Genomic DNA, 19,150 nt, shown 5'->3' on the forward strand with positions numbered 1-19,150 from the left:
CCCTTATTCCCATAACGGCTCTCATCTCTCCAAGGGTGGTCAAGTGAGGTCACTGAACCAGCAGAAAAATATTGCTGTGGAAAAGTTTTCCTGCCACCTATGCCCCTGGAGCAGGTTCCTGCAGAGCTGTGAGCAGCAGAGCCAGCCCCAGGACGGTGGTGGCAAGGTGAGAGGGGGCTGATCCCCCTCACAGTGGCTGCCAGCAGTTGGCAGGACTGAGCCATAAGGCCAAGCCTGAACAAGGAGGGATATTCGAACACCTCATTTGGGGGCACTAGCAGAAGTGAGAACAGGAGTCCGCTTCAGTTTCAGAGCGAATGGCACTGCTATGACCTTCTACCCCATGCCAGCAGCCCACAGCAGTGCTGAGCATGGAGCTGGTGCTTCCAGCCCTGGATGGGACCTCTAGGGACAGCATCGCTGCCTCCCGAGGGGCTTCTCTTCCATCCTGTGGCACAGGTGTGACCGGCACGCCTGGGCTGTGCTCTGGGGTGGCATGGCCAGCTCTGTGCCCCGAGGCCGCCGATGGGATGTGACTCCTCACGGCCCCGCAGCGGGGCTGCCCCGAAAGAGTTAAGAGAGGGCTCCTCCCTCCCGGTACAGAGTCTCCTCCTGGGTGACCTTCCCAGCAGCCTCTGCTGGCTCTGCCCCAACCAAACAAAGAGGGCAGGAGCTTTTCAAAGAGCAGCCTCCCAAAAAGTTGGGTGCCGCGAAGCCGGTCTGGGCGCGGCCCCGAGCAGGCGGCGGCGGCAGCGAGGCGGTGCCGTCGCCTGGGAGGATTCCGGCAGCCGTCGGCAGTCCCTGTACGTGGGTGCTCTGCCCCTCTGCTTCTGTGCACGGAGCTGGTTTGGGTGCTGGGAGCGTCACGGGGAAGGATGAGAGAAGCTCCGGCAGTGGTAGTTTGAGGGGGTGGGAGCACGGGGTGGGGTGTTGGCGAACCCCGGTGCCCGCGGCCACGCCGGGGCAGAGGCACCGGGGGCGAGCAGAGATGCGGAGGCTAGGGCTGCGCTGATGTTCAGGGTCGGGGCTGGGACTGGTGTGCCCGAGCTGAAGTGCTGTCCTCCAGCTGCTTCTTGAACTCAGAAACCTGCCCAGCTGTTTCCTAGCGGAAGTCCAGACCCCTTTGGATGCTGGGCGGTGGGTTTAAGGCAGCAGGTAACCACAAAGCTGCTCGGGCAAGACACCGTGGACAAGCAGGAGAAGAAAGAACAGAGCTCCACCAGGGCTGCTTTTGACTCTTACCTCTGTGTTTTTCTGTCCCTTCCCTCCTGCACTTCCAAGCTGCTGAGTACAGGCTATTTACTGCCACTTCCTCAGGTGAACTGCTCTGCTTGTGATGTGGTTGGGACTAATTAATGTCTCTAAATCCTACCTGAGGCTGAGTGCCTGTCCTCTGTGTTGCATAGACTTGCAACTGGTGCTTCATTTGCCCTTCCCATTCACTGGCGTTGGGTTGTGGTGGTGTGGCTACAGATGGCTCTCCTTGAGCCCCACGAGCTCCAGGGGATCTGTGGGTCACTCTCCCCACAGCAACAGTGGCATTCATGTATCGCGGTGAGGTGTGAGTACCCTGTACCAGGCATGGCTTAGCATTTGTAGGGATTGCAGTGCGCTGGCTCAGCCTGCAGCCTCTGGATGCTGGTGCTTTCTGTGTGCCGGAAGATCTTTGGTCTCCCTCCCTGTTCAGTCTGACACTCCTTCTGCACCTGTATGAGGGTAAGGGTAGATGTGCTTCAGAGGATACAGCCTGTGTGGCTTCCTTAGAGGAATTGCAGGGTGTGGAATTTGTCTTCTGAGGACTTGGAAACTTTTCATCCTGATGTGTAGTAACAGCATTTGTTATTGTTGCAGAGAATTGAGAGAGTTCCAATGATTGCACCGTCGAGTAGCTACATAGGTTTGCAACAGCAAAAACAGGAGATTTTGAGGGTTCCTCTCTAGTTTGCAGAAGGAGGTGAATTTATAAATTTAGCTGAAATACTTAAAGGTGAATTAAGTCTTCACCCATAGCCTCTGAACACCTAGCCTGTCCTCTCTCGAGGTCTGAGGCTTTTCTTGCAGTGCACACTGGTAGCTAGTCCTTGAACAGGCTTAGGACTTCAGGACTGTCTGCCCCTGGATGTGCCAGTGCATACATTTGTGTATTTCAGTGCTCTTAACCTAAAACCTGTGCCAAGATGCCCTTTTTTCTCTGTTTTCCTGCAACACTTATATGCCCTGATGCTGTAGGAATACGCCTGCTCAATGTTAAACTTGGTCAAACATCCTGCTTTCACCATAAGGAACAAATGTCATGGTACACTTTGCAGTAATTTCTTTGTTTCCTCTTCATGCATGTGAAAGACACTAGAAATTCAAGGTGTGCTTGTGGTTTAGCCAGTGCAGTTCTCTCTGCTGGAAGGGGTGCATCTTTGGAGAGCAGTGACTCAAAGTGCATAATGCTTTAAAGAGAGGCACAGGTAAAGACAGGGCCTTGAGATACTTGGCATTTGTTGTTCTTGGCTGAATACTTAAATTCTCCTTGACAAATTCAGTTTGAGGGCATAGATGGATTTTGGGCCTGGATATGAAATCTAGCCTGTTCCTCTCCACAGGCCTTCCCAGGTGCTCTGTGAAAGCCTCTTGTTCCTTCAAGCTGTAGTTCCACAGTGCTTAATATCAGGCTTGGATGCTCCAAATAATTTCTTAATACAAACCTGACCTTTACCAGGTACAGGCACAATATCACAACCATGCTGAATTTGTCAGACCAAGTAATATGGTGTTGAGGGAGACCTGTGGGTTTTGGAATGCAGGAGAGCTGATCCAATGTGAAGCCTTTTTGTTCAAAGCTATCAATCAGTGTGATTTTTTTACAGAGTCTCTGCTCTGTGCTGTGTGGCCTGGGACCTTTTCACCATCAGAGGGGATTTTCCTGTATTCCTGAAACTGCTCCTTTCCTCCCCTCAAACGTGAGATAACAGTACTAACAACACTAATACAGTTTTGTTACCCTGTGCCCCTAAACGTCCCAACATGCTCCTAGTTGTTCTCCCACTGTATCTTTATACTCTATTCCCCAGTGAGCTCCAGGCTTATACTGACTTTGTCTGGGGCAAGAGCAAATATGTGTATCATCCTACTCACAATTGGTTTTGCAACCCCCCAAACAGTTAAAGAAACCTTGTGGGGATCCAACCTTCTTCAGTCTGCATGTTCTGCAAACCTTAAAGTAAACCCATGAATTTTTGTATTTTGCATTTGAGGATTTAAAGCGTAGCCAGGCAGGGCTAGCTCCTCAACTGCTCTGAAAGCAGAGCCTAAAGGAATGAGGCAGTTATCATGGGTGACAGAGCAAAGCAAGCTGTGGGCTCTAAACAGCTCACTTCAAACCCTGGGCCAGACAGCCAGACCTTTCTCTCTGCCATTCTCATGGCTGAAGTACAAGTTGGTTGAAAAGCTTCTTCTGAGGTTACCCCTTCAGAGGGGAGCCAGCTCGGCTCAGGTGGCAGCAGCACTGTCTAAATCCTCTTGATCCATCAGCATTTAATAAAACCTGTAACAGAACTGTTCCTTCACCAACTTTGCAAAGAAAGTTAGGGCTTGTAAGGTGGGATGCAGCTGTTTATGTGGCTGGTAACAGTCAGTGCTGTCAGATAATGGCTGCTTGGCAAGTCCCACAAAGCAGTGACACTGACTAAAATGGCAGCCTGGGAGAAATGGCCATTTTTCCCTGGCACAGATCTTCCTGCTTTGGCAATATTCCAGCATTGGACACCTAATACTGTTCACCTCTCTCCAAGCTAGGTTCCATTGAACCACATTGCCAGCTCATTGCCTTGCTTGGGGTGTCCTGTGCAGGGCCAGGAGTTGGACTCAAAGATCCTTGTGAGTCCCTTCCAGCTCGGGATATCCTGTGATTCCATGAGCCCCTTGTCATTACCTGTCTCCACAGAGCTAAGACTTTCCAGTCTGTCTGTACAGCAGTGAAACTGTTCCCTATGTGAAGAGCCAAGAACTATCCATGTCCTTTCCAAGCTGTGCCAGGCAGGCACTGGAACAGGGCCCTGAGGGCAGGAAGCCCAGTGGAGGATTGCTGTACCAGTTGTTTGTCCTGCCCACAGCTGTGTACAGAGCACAGTTCTCTGCAGGGTGAGGATTGGGGCATTCCTGGCAGACTCGCTCCTTCCACAGCACCTTTGCTCTACTTGATACACTTCTTGCTGTCTGAATCCATATCTGAATCCTATCCAGCACTGTCCTTCTTGTGCTTCTGGAGGATGATTTTAATAATTTTTTTCCCCTCTGAGCTGCTGCAGAGTGAAAAAGAACTTGTCTTGCCAGCTTCTGCAGTAGCTATTTAAAACTGTGGGAAAGCCATAAAACCAATGAGGATGGATGAGTGTCCCTCCCCAGTTGCTTGCAGCTGCTCCAGCTTCCCAGTATGTGCTGGGGATCTGAGAAGGAGATCTGGAAACCAGAAGCAATGGAAAGGGTGGGAAGAGGACCTTGTTGGGCTGCCACCAGCCACAAGGCCCAGATCTGACAGATTTGTCTTGTGTTTCCCTACAAGGTCCATGAGGATCAATCCCCTTTTGCCAACTCTGAATCCATTAGGAGTGAATTTCCCAAGCCCTGGTACACTGGCCTTGCGCTGTACAAAGTTAAAGTTGAAAGGGGAGAGACATATCCACATCCAACTTTGTTGTTCACGATCCTACATGGCCCTTCTTAGGGCAGGAGTATTTTGCACTCTGAGCAGCACAGCAAGCCCTTGAGCCCAACATCCTTTGGGATGTTAACAACATAAAGTGTCTGTTTTCAGTTGTTGAGACCAGACAGGATGATTTGCATCTTCTTGCTCTGCATCTTCATGTTCCCTGTGGGTCACAGCTTTTCCTCCTCCCACTCCTCCGTCTCCTTCAGTCAGAGCAGTTCTCAGCATCAGCAGTTTGTCTCTCCAGTGAGACCTGTTGCTCCACCTCTGTACCCGCTACCCTGTGGCTGTGCTGCTCCTGAAATGGTGGGTGGGAGCCTGTTGCTCTGGTTCAGCCCGTCTCTATGTAAGTGCCTACATCTCTCCAAGGCTGTTCCATCTCGGGGGCCAGGCTGTTGTGCAGCTAACTCAGATGGTTGAAATAGCCACTGAGAAAACACAAACCCAGGGTAACCTGTGGCATGGCTGTTGAAAGCTTAACTCTTCCTTGCTTCAACCCAGCATGAATTTCAGAAGCAGCTTGTACCTCTGCAGGGTAAACACTGCCCATGTCCAAGCTGTAAGACCGAAGGGAGAAGCCAATCTGCCCAGACACGAGCGAGCTCTGTGGTCACACAACTAATGTTTCACTCTTGGGGAATTTGGCATTCAAACCCAGGTAATCAAGGCTGCAGGACTGTGGGAGAAACAGGCAGCAATGGCTGGGGGTGTGTGTCTGTGTGTGCAAGCAGATGGGGGAGCTTTGCCCTGAGGGACTTGCAGGATGGACACTGGGGAGTTCCTCTCTCTCTCAGGATCACCTCCTGGAGCAGGGGCTTGTGCTGGCATAGAAACAAGTGGTGCAGAGGAAAAGCCTGTTTGCCCTAAGGCATGTAGTTAGGTAACATCACCTGGGTTGTAGGAAACTTGGATTCATGCTCTTCTTCCTCTTTCTTAGGGTTAGAGTTAGGGTTAAGCCTTAAATCCACTCTGCTCTGAAAGGAACTTGGGGATGTGTGGGAGTGCTGCCTTCGTTCTTCTCTCTTGAGGCTATTCCATTTTGCAGTATTTTCTGCTCCAGAGAGTGTAGGAGCTAAGGAAGTAATCCTGGTGAGGAGAAGGCTGCTCCAGGCTCTGGGCTGTGCTTTGGTGGATATAGCTGCTTGCAGAGTTATGGAATAGAAAGACTACCAGCAGCAATACCTGGGTAAAGCAGCTTTCCCAGCTACAACTAAGTACTTAAAAACTTCAGACATTGCAAGCATTCAGCAGCAGCTGAAGAAAGAGTGGCTGATCTGAAATTTGGACAGACACCTAAATTGGCCGACTGGAGCAAAATTCCTGTTGCAGGCCTGGTGGTATAACAAAGCATGCAGCTGCTCACACAAAGGTGTATGTCCAGCTGGCTGGGTAAGGTCTCAGAATCCAACCCACCAAAGGGCAAAACTTGGAGCCCATGGTGCTGTGGGACAGCCCTCCCCAGCTGGAGCTGTAAGCTGAGTCTTCCAGTCACTGTGTCTTCCCCCTGGGATTACCCATCCCACTGCAAAACAGGGGTGTGGGTGGGAGAGGACACTTGCAGACCATGAGGAATCACACTGGAGCCATCGTGGCTTGCAGGGGAAAGATGTAGAATCTGGGATTGCCAAAGGACTTGCAGCTGTGGCCAGTGGCACACAGTGTGACAGCTGGGGAGGTGGAGGCAAGAGGGATTTCAGAACAGGGGACTTACAGTGTCCACACTCAGCTCAGAGCACTTTGTGTGGACATGCCAAGCCAAGCTGACTTAGTGGTGCTGCTCTGTTTTAGAAGTAGCAAAGGCTGAGTCAGCCCAGAACAAGCTGTTACAGGGACTTTACGGAGGAGATGAAACCTTTTTGTGTTCCTGATATCCACAGAAATGGAAGGGGATCAAGGCAGAGAGTGAGCTCACACAATTGCAGTGCTGTAAATTTTCTTCCACGGATGCTCTTTTTCCCTGTTCTGCAAAACCACCTCTGGAATTAACTTCTCCAAGTGGCATAAGAAACCTTCAGAGGAACAATGTCACCCCCAGCCTGCCCCTGGAAAGTGAAGGGAACTCCATTCCTATGCAAAATCACAGGTCTAGGAAAATCTCTGAATCCTTCCCTCTCACTGGGTTGATTTTTGGTTTTCCTTGTGCAAAAATTATTGGAGAGTAACAAACACCTCGAAGGCTAGGTGAGTGTAAAGGTCTCATCTCTGTGAATGTGTAACTTGATAAGCTGTGTGCACGGCGGAAGCTGCAGCTCCATGGGAAAAATCCCCTCTGGAGAGGGAGAAAGAAGAGAAGGTGATGGACTCAGCTGTGGAAATAGGGAGCACATTTAGGATGGGAAAAAAAAGCTTAGTGCCATGGCCTAGTTGACAAGGTGATGATCAGTCAAAGGTTGGACACAATAATCCAAACTAATTGATTCTGTGGTCTTGGAGGAAATTGCTGGAATACTGTATTATCTGTTGCTTTCACTGGCAGCCCTTTTCCCCTGACAGGGGCAGAGAGTAGCTGCTGTGCACTTTGTCCACCCTCAAGGTGTAAGTAGGGCCGGAGCTGGATTTCGACGTGCACTCCTGCCTGCACTCACCTCCTGCATCTCCTGCTCGCCAGCTGAACTCTGACCCACAGCTTCTCAGTGTCTTTTCTGAAATGGCTTTCCAGATCTTGGTCTACCTCTGATCAGTAAATATATATTTTTTAAAAGCCTTGCTGCGGAGGCAAGTGCTGTTGTTGAAGCATAAGGAGCCTGGTGAAGCCTTGAGCATTGGTGATCTCCATGGAGCTGCTGCCTGCAGCCGTCCTGGCCAAAGACCTCATGCTGCTGCCCCTCCAGCCAATGGGGGGCTGTGGGGGAACACCCTGCATTGGGAATGCTGAGCTTATGTGGGGTTAGCGGGTGGTCTGTGCCTCCTGTGAGCTGTCCCCACGCCCAGGAAGGCAGAGCAGGGCCGTGGGAGCTCTGTGGAGGGCTGGGAAGGTCTGGAGGGGGTAAGCATGTGAAGAAGGAGGGTGTTGGGATGGTGGGGGGGTGGTACACGGTGCATGACATCTTCAGTGGAGAGGGAGCTGGAGGAGATGCTGCGTTTGCACATCTCCAAGACACTCTCATCATCCCCTTCCCTGTGGAGCTGGATGAGGGCTGCAGCCATGGGTGCCGGCTCTTCTGGCATTGATACAAATGGTATGTGTCTGTCCCCAGCTGCTCAGACACTCCAGTGTCCTCTGGCCATGTCTGGAAACACTCTGGGAGGAGGGCAGACTATCTTGCCAGGGCCCGAGCTCCTCATACCAGCAGCCTCAAGGGGATGGTCTCCTTGTAGCATCTTCCCTTGGCATGGGGAAGGTTGAGAATTTCTAAGCTTTTCCTCTTGCTCTGCAATTGCTGTGTCTGCGTCCAGGGACGTCTGTTTTCCTATATCCACTCCCCCAGCTCTTGTCTGCAAGGTCCCTAATGCACACAGCAGGGCATGGCATGGCCTTTAGATGCAAACAGAGCTGGATCTCTGGAGTTAATGTCTCTCTCTTTTGCCATAGAAGAAGTAAAATGCAGAGGGACACAACTCCTCTGTTAAATTAAGTGACTCCATTTTCCTGAGGCTGATGTCTCTGTGCCTCCTTGGCCAAGACAACATATTGTTGTCCTTTTTAAGATCCACATGTGTCTAGGGAAGCGGGGTTTGGAAAAGGCTCCTGTATCACATCTGCTTGGCAGCCACTTGATGCAGCCTCTATTGCTAATCCAGAAATTGTTTTGCTGCCTTATGGGAATTCTTGAAGGATATTTATCTCAGTGAAGTGAAACCCAAAAAGTATGTCCTTTAGGCAGCAGCTGCAGCATTGAGGGTCCAAGAAATGCCTGGAGATTAAGGAATTTGGTAGGAAATGGAAAAAACCCTCCACCATAGGTGTATAGGCATGTGCATGTTTACACATACATAGGTGTGAAGGGGGAAGCACAGGAACTGCAGCCATTACATTTACAGTTGTGCCTTCTTTGATTTTGCTTCTCCAGAGGTACAGGACAGTGCTCTCTCCAGACCCAAGAGCAGGCTCTGCAGCATCAGCAGTTCCCATGCAGGAGTTTCTACGTGGGCATCTCCAGTTCTGCTTGCTGTGACCTTCCAGGCTGCCAAGGAGACGTGAGGCTCTGCCGGGGACCTGCCAGCCTTGTGTGATGAGCAGCCACTTGCCAGAACTCACACCAAGCTTCCCGGGACACTGAGCTGCAGCTTGGCATCCTGACCGCTTCTGATTCCTTGCTGTGCTGCTGGCAGGGTGAGATTGATGTCCAGTTTGGGACGCTGGGCAGGGCCAAGCCCATCACCATCCTCTGTGCCCTTGGCAGGCTGGGGGACCAAGCTGGACCCCTCACTCTAAGGGGGCTCTGTGTGAGCGAGGGACGGGTTTGAGGCTGTCCATATTCATCCTGGTGGGAAGAGCCACCTCCTTTCCATCTGGGAACCGTGTCACTGCTGGAAGCTGGAAATGGCACCACATGCACCACAGGCCAGAGCCAGCAGCCTGGCAGCAGGGCAGTAGCTGAGCCTGAGCACCGTCCCCCAGGGCTTGGAGCTGCCTGGGGGGCTGCCGGAGTCCCCAGCACAGGCGTGCCCCAGGGATGTAGGAGCCGGGAGCAGGAGGGGCCCTGCAGCCATGGGCAGGCTGGACGACCATGCCAAGAGGAGGATCGTGGAGCTGCGCCGGGCTGGGCTGAGCTTCCGCAAGATCAAGAAGGTGCTGGAGCTGGACGACATCCGGGTGACGCCGCAGGCCGTGTACCTCTTCCTCAAGAGGAAGAGCGTGGAGCTGGGGCTGGCAGCACCTGGCTGGGACAGGGACCAGCCCTGGCCTCCATTGCAGGGGCACGAGGCTGAGCCCCCCAGGCTGCTGGGCACCCGGCCCCCTGCAGTGCCCCTGGGGGATCCCACAGGCAGCCAGGACACCAAGGAGAGCATCCAGATGGTTAGTGTGGCCTCCCTCTGCAAGGACGATGGGCAGCTCGGGGACACCCTGCCCGTGGGGCCGGCCCCTGGGAATGGTAAGGCCTGGCTCCCTAATGGGGGCACCATGGCCACCCCCTGTAAGTGCTGGGCTGGGGAAAGGGCCCCATTCCCCACTGGGGAGCCCCCAAGAGCCTCCTTTTGAGGCATTTCTCTCTCTATCCCTTGCAGGTGACGACAGCTCCACAGGCACCCTCTTGGCTCCGGGGAGCTGCCCCGCTCTGAGGGGCTTGGCCACCCCCCATCAGCCACTGCCCAGCCGAGGGCGGCTGGTCACACCTCACACCAGGAACCCAGCCCTGGTGGTGAAGAAGACAACTGTAGACAGGGCTGTTCTCTGGCAGAAAAAGGTAGGATGGCAGGATGGGGGAGCCCATCTGCTCCATCCAGGAGCCGGTGTGGAGCTGCCATCTGGGCAGCTCCCAAAAATGCCCCCCAGCCTCTGTAGGCTGCTTTCCCTAGCAATGCTTGACTGTGGCACTTGGTGAGCGTATCTGGGTAGCCCCTCTGGGGGGGCTGAGGCTGTGGGCTTGCTGCCCACCCACCTGCAGCCAGCACTCACTGCTGCCCTTGGCGGATGCTGGCCATGGAGATGCCAGTCGCTGCCAGCCTTGGCCTCCAACCTGCAGCTCACAGACCTCTCTTTAAGGCCTAGTGTCAGTACCAGCTCAGGAGATTCTCCCAGCCACCCAAGAACACCAGCAGCTGAGTGGCTTGGTGCCACACCAGGAGATGAAGGGCTGTGGACACTCCAGGACAGAGTGACACAGTCAGGATGGCCACCTTCCATTTGCCATAATCCCTAACATGTACCCCCTTGCCTTGCCTCGCTACAAGACCCCCAGGATGTGGCCACACATATGTTGTCTCAGCAGGTCCTTGTCCTTGTGGCCATCCTGCCACCATGGTGGGCACACAGCCACCTGGCCAGCCCCATGGCCATGCCCAGCTCTGCTGGCAGCAGTGGTGACCATGGGACAAACCTCCATGACACAGCAGTCCCCACACCAGCCCCAGGCAGGTGCCAGTGTGGCTGTGTGGCTGCCCCAATGCTCTTGCCCCTCCGGAGCATCTCTAACTTCCAGAGGCTTCACTGATGGGCAGTGCTGTTGCCACATGGAGGGTGGTAGGATGCTGGCACTTGCCTTTCTGGCCATGACATGCTGGGAACAAAACAGCCGTGAGTCAGGCTGGGCCTTCATCCATGACCCTGTCTCTGCTCAGAGAGAGCAAAAGCCTTCTCCAGCCCACTCAGATGTTTGCCAAGAGCCCTTGCCAGCTGCTTGAGAGGCTACCCTGGCATTCAAAACCAGCATGTGATCCCTCACGGGGAGCAGAACAGCCCTTTGCCTCAGGGTGCAGTACAAGAAATGGAAGGGTTAGAAAGCAAAGGCCACGAAATGCTGTTCCTGTGCCTGCAGAGAGCAAACACAAGCCTGGCTGTAGTGTGGGCAGCCGCACTGCTGTCTGGCAGCATCCTGGCTCAACACATGCTGACAGGACACTTGGCACCAGGGACTCCGGAGCGGGGTGGGGATGAAGTGCAGCTCATGCTAAGGTCTAGAGGTCTACAACAACATGATGGCTTTCCCTGAGAGCTTTTCTCTGAGCCTTGTAGCTAGTGCAGAATAAATCTTTCTCTTGTTAAATGCCATCAAAGGGGCAGCTGATAGTGTTTCACCTTCCCAACTCCAGGTCAAAGATGCCAGCACTCAGACTGCCCTGCCGAACGCCTTGGGTCCAGAAAATCACCAACTTGCTTGGGGTGTGCCAGTGCCCCCCTCTGCTCCCAGTTCCCAAGCCATTGCTGAGAAGCTGGACACTGTGCAGATGGAGGTGCAGAGGCTGAGCCAGGCCCTGCACGTGGTGCTGGAGCAGCAGTGCCGCCTGGAGCGCCAGCAGGAGCACCAGCAGCGGCTGCAGCAGGAGGTGCTGATGACGCTGCAGCAGCTCAGCTCCACCGTGAGCCACGGGGCCGTGCCAGCCAACCAGCCCCGCGGCCCCTTCAGCAGCATGGCCGAGCCCTCGCCCACCCTGCCCAACTTCAGCCAGTTCAAGATGGAGCTGATGTGAGCTCCCGCAGTGCCGGTGCGCTCCAGTGCTGTGCTGATGGAGCCAGGAGGAAGAACCACCTCTCAGAGGCTGCCCGAGGATTACGTGCAGCACCCAGCAGAGAAGGTCCCTGGTGCCTCGTGTTCTCAGCCCTGCTGACTGGAAGGGGCTGCCTGGCACGAGGGGCTGGGCAGTGGAAGGCTGAGGCTTCACTCCTGTGCTGCTCATCCTGGCTGGTGCTGGAGCTGGCTGGCGGCCCCCTAAGAGGGACACAGCAGGGAGGTGGGACTCAAAGGAAACATGAGGCTTCCTGCTCATGAGGGTCAATCATGAGTGCTGTGATGGTCAATCACAGGAACACCTCCTGTCCTCCCTCTGCAGAACGTTGTTCAGTAAAAACCTATTTACACCATGATTCAGATCCAGTGGTGGGATCTCTGTCTGCATTTTCCCTCGCTCCAGCAGTGAGTAGGCTGGGTCTGTCTGGGTCACTAGCACCATGAGTGGAACTGCACAGGGTGCTCAAACCCACGAGGTGAGACCAGCACTCCACACATGAAGGGTGTTACTGGAACCTGGCATCAGCTGCTGCACCATTAGGGATGTGGAGGAAACAATCTTTTACTGAGCAGGTTCCACCCTTCTCACCCCACATTCTCAGCAGATCCAGAGTCTGGCACTGCTGCTGCCCATTGTCTGGTAGGACTACACCTGGGCAGGAGCTGATGAACTGGGTGTTCATCTCTCCTCCAACTCCTTTTTCTAGGCAGGACTGTGATCCACAGCAGCAAGGGCTGTCCCTGGAGCAGGCTGCTGGTGCTGCAGAGCTGCTCAAGCAGAGCAGAGCACGATGCTGAGAACTCCTTGCCTGGACCAGAAAGGCTCAGGGAGGCTGATGTACCCTAGCTGCAGCAGTTAAGTCCAGAGAGACCAGATCTGGCTTTGCCTGTCATGGAAAGGTCTGATGGGGGTGGCCTTGGCTCATCACCCAGCAGTGAATCCTGAGAGGAGACAGGGCATGTCCTTCCTCCACATCAGCCAAGCAGCCTTCCGTGTCCAGGCACCACACTTAGCACAACCTGTGCCTAGAAGTCCCCAGCCTGTTTCTTTGGTCTCCTGGAGTCTGAGGTTAAAATTAAGAAGGGTAAGAAACAATTCGGGTATTTCTATGCACACACACACCAATGTAGGTGTATGTGTACACCTGGGCATTTTGCAGGTCTGTGCAGCAGCCCCACTGGGTGGGGGAGCTGAACAGCCCTTCTGCCCCCCTGAGACACATCCCTGGCCCCAGGGCTGTCAGAGCCAGCTGTGCCCAGGAGCATTAGAAGTCTGCTGCGATCTCCCCGCACTCATTCATTTCGATGTTGGTGTAATTTTGGGGACGTCTGAAAAACAACAGATGGAGAAAAACACAAGGTCAGTTGCTCTGCTCTTTTGCACAAGGCAGCTAATCTGCACCTCAGCTTTGCACTGGAAAAGGAGAGGCTGGATGGGCAGCCCTCAGCAGGCACAGCGTTTACTAAGATCTCTGTCAATGTTTCGGAGAAAAACAGGAGCAGAACAGCTGTTTCCCCAAACCTTCTGAGTTTGGATGACCTCCCTGCAGCCCTTGGCCAGTTGAGGTCAGACATGGGAAGGTTTCCAGCCCATGCAACAGTACCAGCACAGACACCAGGAACCTGCTGCCTTCTTGTGCTGTGGGGCCACATCCATGTGAGGTGGACAGATCAAGAATGCACCCAACCCTCCAGCTGCTTAAAATCAGGGCTGCTGATCACAGCAGCCCCAAGGGGGGGACATCTGTGATCTTTTCTAGTTGAGTGCCAGCTGCAGTGCATCACATCCTTCAGCTATGGCTGTAAACACCCAGGCTGGTGAGTGAGCCTGTGGTCCCATTGTCATGGCCACCTGGGCTGATACCAGGGCACAAGTGCCTCCTCACAAACATTAGGAGGCAGCTGTAACTCCAGAGAATGACGCTGACAGTGATTCCATGAAAGAACAGGCCCTGATGGAGAGGTGCCCCTGAGCCACCCTGCCTCAAAACGCCACCCCATCTGCCCTGCCCCACAGCCCTTCGTGTGCTGTTCTTGGGTCACAGAGGACAGACAAGCCCCCCACGCCTCCTGCCTCCCCACACGGACCTGGCCCAGTGCTGCTCTCCCTTCTCATCGATGGTCACTATCAAAAAGGTCCCCATTCCCTTTCAGGCACAGTTCATGCCCAAAATTGCTCTCAACATAGAGCCAGCAGGCTCTCACTCCTGCCCGGCCTGCAAAGGACAAGGAACGCTTCTCTCCCCAAAGCCACCCCCACGAGGTGCCCAATTTCCACCATCTCTCCCTATTTCAGTTAAAGGCGGGAGGAAAGAGGAGGAACACTCAGGTTGTGCCTCTGTCCAGGGGCCGGCGTGAGACGGAAGGAAACCCACCAGGAATGGGAGAAACAGCGGGAAAAAGAATTGACAAATCCCCCCAAAGCCGGGCAGGAGCCCGGCAGGCTGGGAGGGCAGGGGCGGGACTCCCGAGGGGAAGGGGCAGCGGCCGGAGGGGGGTGAGAAGGGATGGGCATGGGCATGGGGATGGGGATGGGGACGGGAGAAGCCCCGTCCCTCGGGGGCCCCGCTCGCCCCGCGCACTCACCGCTCGCCGCCCGGGGCCGGTCCGGGGAGGGCGGGGCGGGGGGAGGAGAGGGAGAAGGAGCAGGAGAAGGAGGGGGAACCGTTCACGGGCTCCATCTCCAGGGTGAATTCACTCGTTCGCCTGTCCCAGAAGATCCCGCAGCGGCTTCTCCCAGCTCTTCTCCCGAGCTGGGGTAGATGGATGGATGGACAGACGGATGGACGGATGCACTCGCATCCCAGAAAGCCCACTGTATCCTGGCTACGTCCCCATGGCTGGCAGGACAAGGGAGAGGATTCTGCCCCTCTGCTCCACTCTGATGAATCCTCACCTGCAGAGCTGCCTCCAGCTCGGGGGTCCCTGCACAGGAAGGACATGGAACTGCTGGAGCGAGTCCAGAGGAGGCCATGGAGATGCTCTGAGGGCTGGAGCCCCTCTGCTCTGGAGCCAGGCTGGGACAGCTGGGGGTGTTCACTTGGAGAAGAGAAGGCTCCCGGGAGACCTGAGAGCTCCTTCCAGGGCCTAAAGGGGTTCCAAAAGAGCTGGAGAGGGACTTTGGACAAGGGCCTGGAGTGACAGGACAAGGGGGAATGGCTTTAAACTGAAAAGGGGGAGACTGGCATTAGGTATTGGGAAGAAATTGTTGGCTGTGAGGGTGGTGAGGCCCTGGCACAGGTTGCCCAGAGAAGCTGTGGCTGCCTCATCCCTGAAAGTGTCCAAGGCCAGGTTGGACGGGGCTTGGAGCAGCCTGGGATAGTGGAAGGTGTCCCTGCCCATGGCAAGAGAGTGGAATAAGTGTTAAGGTCTCTTCCAACCCAAACTATCCTGTGATTCTACGGATGGGTGGACAAAGGGATGTTCAATGGTTTCATATCCATTCCCTCACCCTCCTGGACTCCCCAGCCAGGACTAGCACAGCTGTGCCGTAGGACACTGTGTCTGTCCTTGCACCAGCCTCAGAGACTGAACCAGTAGCTGGAGGGTGGTCCTTGCATGGTGATGCCCTGGCCGTTCCCAGCCTGCCCAGAGCTTTCCCATGGACAGATCCCTGCAGTCTCCATGAGCTACTGTGCTGTTTCTGCTGTGCAGGATCCATGCCCAGCCCGTCTGGGTGCAGAGGGAGGAGCAAGCACCTCTGCACATCTCCCAGCATGGGAGTCTGGGAGAGGGGGTCTTTAAGCCCCCTCAGGTTGCGCTGGGATCTCATTCCCTGGAAGATGGGGAGGAGGCAGCCCTGGCCTTTCTCTTCTTCCCCCTCCTCATCAACTCCCAGGTCCTGCTCCCCCAGATCTGCTTATGGGGCTGCCCAGCCCCTTTCCCTGGATCTCCACATGGGAAGATGTGTGTGGCTCCTGCCTCGCTCCGCTGGACATAAGGACTGTGGCAGGAGGAGGTCCCGCAGATCTCACTCGGGGCTGGTGCCAAACACCCATTTGACTCTGCAGCTGCTCCTGCAGCTATCCTGGATCTGACTCCTGCTCGTGACTCAGCAGCCTGCTGTCTTTCTCTTCCTTCTCACTGGAAACCAGAGCAAGGGGGGAGCTCTGCCAGAGGGGTCACGTTTTCCCCAGGTTTTGCCAGCTGGGCTGAGGGGACCTGTGCCCCCACAGCCTCAGTGTCTTCATGGGATCCACAGCTATTCCTGGAGGAGAGGCTGTGTCACAAGACACAGCCCCTACAGTGCTCCTTGGAGTATAAAACAGTACAAGGGCATCTGCCCCCAGGGAGGGAGGAGCAGGATAGGCTTTCCCAGTGCCCCCAGTGCAGCCCCAGGCAGTGTGTGTGACTGCAGAATGGTGCTGGGGCAGTTCCCACCCAGACTTGAGCAAAATGAACTCCTGGAGCACACGGAGCTGAGTGCCGGCTCTGAGTGCTCTGTGGGACTTCTCCATGACAGAGCAGTGAAGCCAATAATCCTTCTGAGATTGTTTATTCAGTTGAACTATCACATTTTGGGGTCATTGTGATTTTGCAATCATGAGGCTCTGGAATTACAAAGGGTGAAGGAAAGGAAACACCCTTACTCCTTACTCATCCCTTGCTGGATCCATGTGGTGCAGTAACTCCCTGTCATGCTTGTAATGGGTCCCAGACCTGCTCAGGTCCCTGGGGGCTCCCACTCACTTCACCCTCTGCTCACAGACTCACATCCTGGTGTGAGCTTCCGGAGCCCCAGGAAGCTCCTTCCTCCCATCTGTGCCTTTTCCACGCACATCATGGCTCAGCAGCCTGTGGGGAAGCATAGCCAGGTGGGATTTGGAGACAGACCAAACATCCTGCCACGAGGTGAAAGGAGTCTCTTTGGAGCCTGAGGGGCTGCTGCTCATGGAACGAGCAGGGACTGGTGGGGGAGATCTGGGCCCCCAGAGGGAAGAAGTTCAGGGGTGATGGGCACGACCTCCTGTCCATGACCACTGTGTTCAGGCACGTGGTGACGCCGTGATTCCCTTTGTGTCCTGTGTGGCTGGGAGGTGTGCCTGTGGTGCCAGGCAGCTCTGGGCCATGGAGGCACCAGGAGGAAAGCTGCAGGTCTCACTGCGTTGGGGGTCCATGTCTGCTGGGTGGGCTGGGCACAATCATGGCTGTGCTCTCCAACCTCCAGTGAGCACCAGGGCAGAGCTCAGAGAGTCAAGCTTGTACAGCCTGTACAGCCCTGCCAAACCTTCACTAGGGCAACACATCTCACTGCTGGAATGTGCATCCTACCTGTGTCCTGAACCAGCTCTGCTGGTCAGGCTATTAAAGGCAGGAAACCCCAGGAAAATGCTGTATAGGGGTGGAGTTTTCTCATGGCAGAAATACCCCCTTAGCAGAAAAGCTGCTTTGTTCAGGTGCTGGACTGTGGCCAGCCCATATCTGGGTCAGAAGGTCTTATTGTGGGAAGGTCAGAGATGGACGATCCGACTGCACGGGGGACAAGCAGGAGCACCTGATGGAGCTCCAAGGCTGGGGGTCACTGGGGGCACTGAGGGGACCCATGCAGGACCAGCTGGGGCAGAACCACCTCAGCTGTGACCATGGGTGACCTATCCTGCCGGTGTGTCCAGAGGAGGGCAATGAAGATGAGGAAGGGCCCTGAGGGGAAGCTGTGTGAGGAGCAGGTGAGGGCACTTGGTGTGTTCATCTGGAGGAGAATGAGGGGAGACTTCACTGCAGTTCCAACTTCCTGGGGAGGGACAGAGGAGGGGCAGGCCCTGAGCTCTGCTCTGGGGGGACCAGGGACAGGAGCCAGGGAATGGCCTGGACCTGTGTCAGGGCAGGGTTACGTTGGATGTCAGGAAAAGGTTCTTCCCCCCGAGGGTGTTTGGGCACTGACCAGGCTCCCCAGGGCAGTGGGCACAGCCCCAAGGCTGCCAGAGCTCCAGGAGGGTTTGGATGATCCTCTGGGGCACAGGGTGTGACTCCTGGGGATGGTCCTGTGCAGGCTGAGGGTTGGACTCGATGATCCTTGTGGGTCCCGTCCAACGGCAGGTTCTGTGATCCTGTGAGCTGCTGGGCACATGGTCCAGGACAGGGTGTGAGGACACTCGGCTCAGTGACAAACGCAGGCACAGAGCTCAGTGTTTATTGGTTTTGATCCAGACAGTTTGTACAAGCAATAAGTCCACTCGGCTGCACAGGCAGTGCACACACGATACATCCCCGTGGCTGCCTCGGCCGCCGTTGCCGGACCCAGCCTTGCAGAGCGGGGCTGCACCAAACCGCGCAGCCACGGCGGTGTCCGTGCGCTCCCGGCGAGCCCGGGCTGTGCCCACACACCCGCAGCCCCTTCCAGCCCGTGTCTGTGAGGGCACCGCGTCCCTCGGCCGGCCGGAGCCTGCGAGGGGAGCAGCGCTCCCCAGACTGACCCCGCTGTCACGACAGAGCCGTCCCTGAGCTCCCTACAGTTCCAGGACAATTCCGTTCTGTGCTACTCTTCACTGCGCAACGTCTCTCAGCCAGCGAGCGCTGCCACTGCGGCTGCTCTGCAAAGTGAGTCCAACGCGTGCTGCCCTCCCGCACCCCGAGACCCCCTCCCTGCCAACAACGAAGCGTTTTGGGGGCTGCTGACCTGTCCCTTGCGGGCTGAAAAAGCCCGGGCACTTACAGCTGGGGCAGAGTGGTGCAGTCATGAGGGGGCTGAGATGTGAGGTCCCAGGTGGGGTTTTACAGCACCCACCAGGAGATGCTCCCACCCCTAGGATCAGCTGTCAGGGCCCTGGCAGCCCGAAGGGACAGAGTCAGATGAGCCTCCCCTGTCCCCTTCCCCTTCTGTGAGGGGCTGGCAGATGAGCCCCACAGCATCCTGCCCATAGGGACAGCTCCCAGCATGGGCTGGCTCTGCCTGGCACTGGCACTGGGATGAGAGAATGCAACCAAAGAAAACGTGGGACTGATCCTGTCCCATGGAACACAGGTGGTGCTCCCAAACTGATCAGCCAGGTACTGGGGGATACTGTCCCTCCAGCAGGATCTGCCGCCTCAGGTGAGAGCGTGGCCCTTACCTGTCCTTCCTGCTGAACCCACCCCTCCTGCTCCAAGAGCTCTGTCCTGGCACCTCTTGAGGCTGAGCTGTTTATTGTCCGCCTGGAGATGCTATTTTCAGCATCTTTGTGCTGCTCACCTGTATCCACTCTAGATGAAATCCTGAGGAAATCCTTACTATTTATCCACTTCAACCTTCTTCCTTCCCCGGCCGTGAACTGAACTCTGATGGGAGTTGTTTTCTTTCCTAAGCACTGCACTCATTGGTGCTGTGCTTCCCACAGGCTCTCTCTGGCACCCGTTTCACAGAAAGGAT

At 55.4% G+C, this 19,150-nt stretch overlaps 1 protein-coding gene across 1 annotated transcript; it reads left to right on the forward strand.

The window, feature by feature from the left end:
• The first annotated feature begins 690 nt into the window (after positions 1 to 690).
• LOC113996762 lies at positions 691 to 12,161 on the forward strand. Its single transcript, XM_027738004.2, has 4 exons — positions 691 to 803; positions 8,707 to 9,732; positions 9,866 to 10,044; positions 11,390 to 12,161. Exons 2-4 carry the CDS (start codon positions 9,348 to 9,350, stop codon positions 11,765 to 11,767), a joined length of 942 nt encoding a protein of 313 aa, XP_027593805.2. The 5' UTR covers positions 691 to 803; positions 8,707 to 9,347; the 3' UTR covers positions 11,768 to 12,161.
• Positions 12,162 to 19,150: the final 6,989 nt, after the last annotated feature.

The sequence above is a fragment of the Pipra filicauda genome, unplaced genomic scaffold (genome assembly GCF_003945595.2).
Source record: "Pipra filicauda isolate LSUMZ 115617 unplaced genomic scaffold, ASM394559v2 scaffold472_size498715_pilon, whole genome shotgun sequence".
Taxonomy (NCBI): Eukaryota; Metazoa; Chordata; class Aves; order Passeriformes; family Pipridae; genus Pipra; species Pipra filicauda.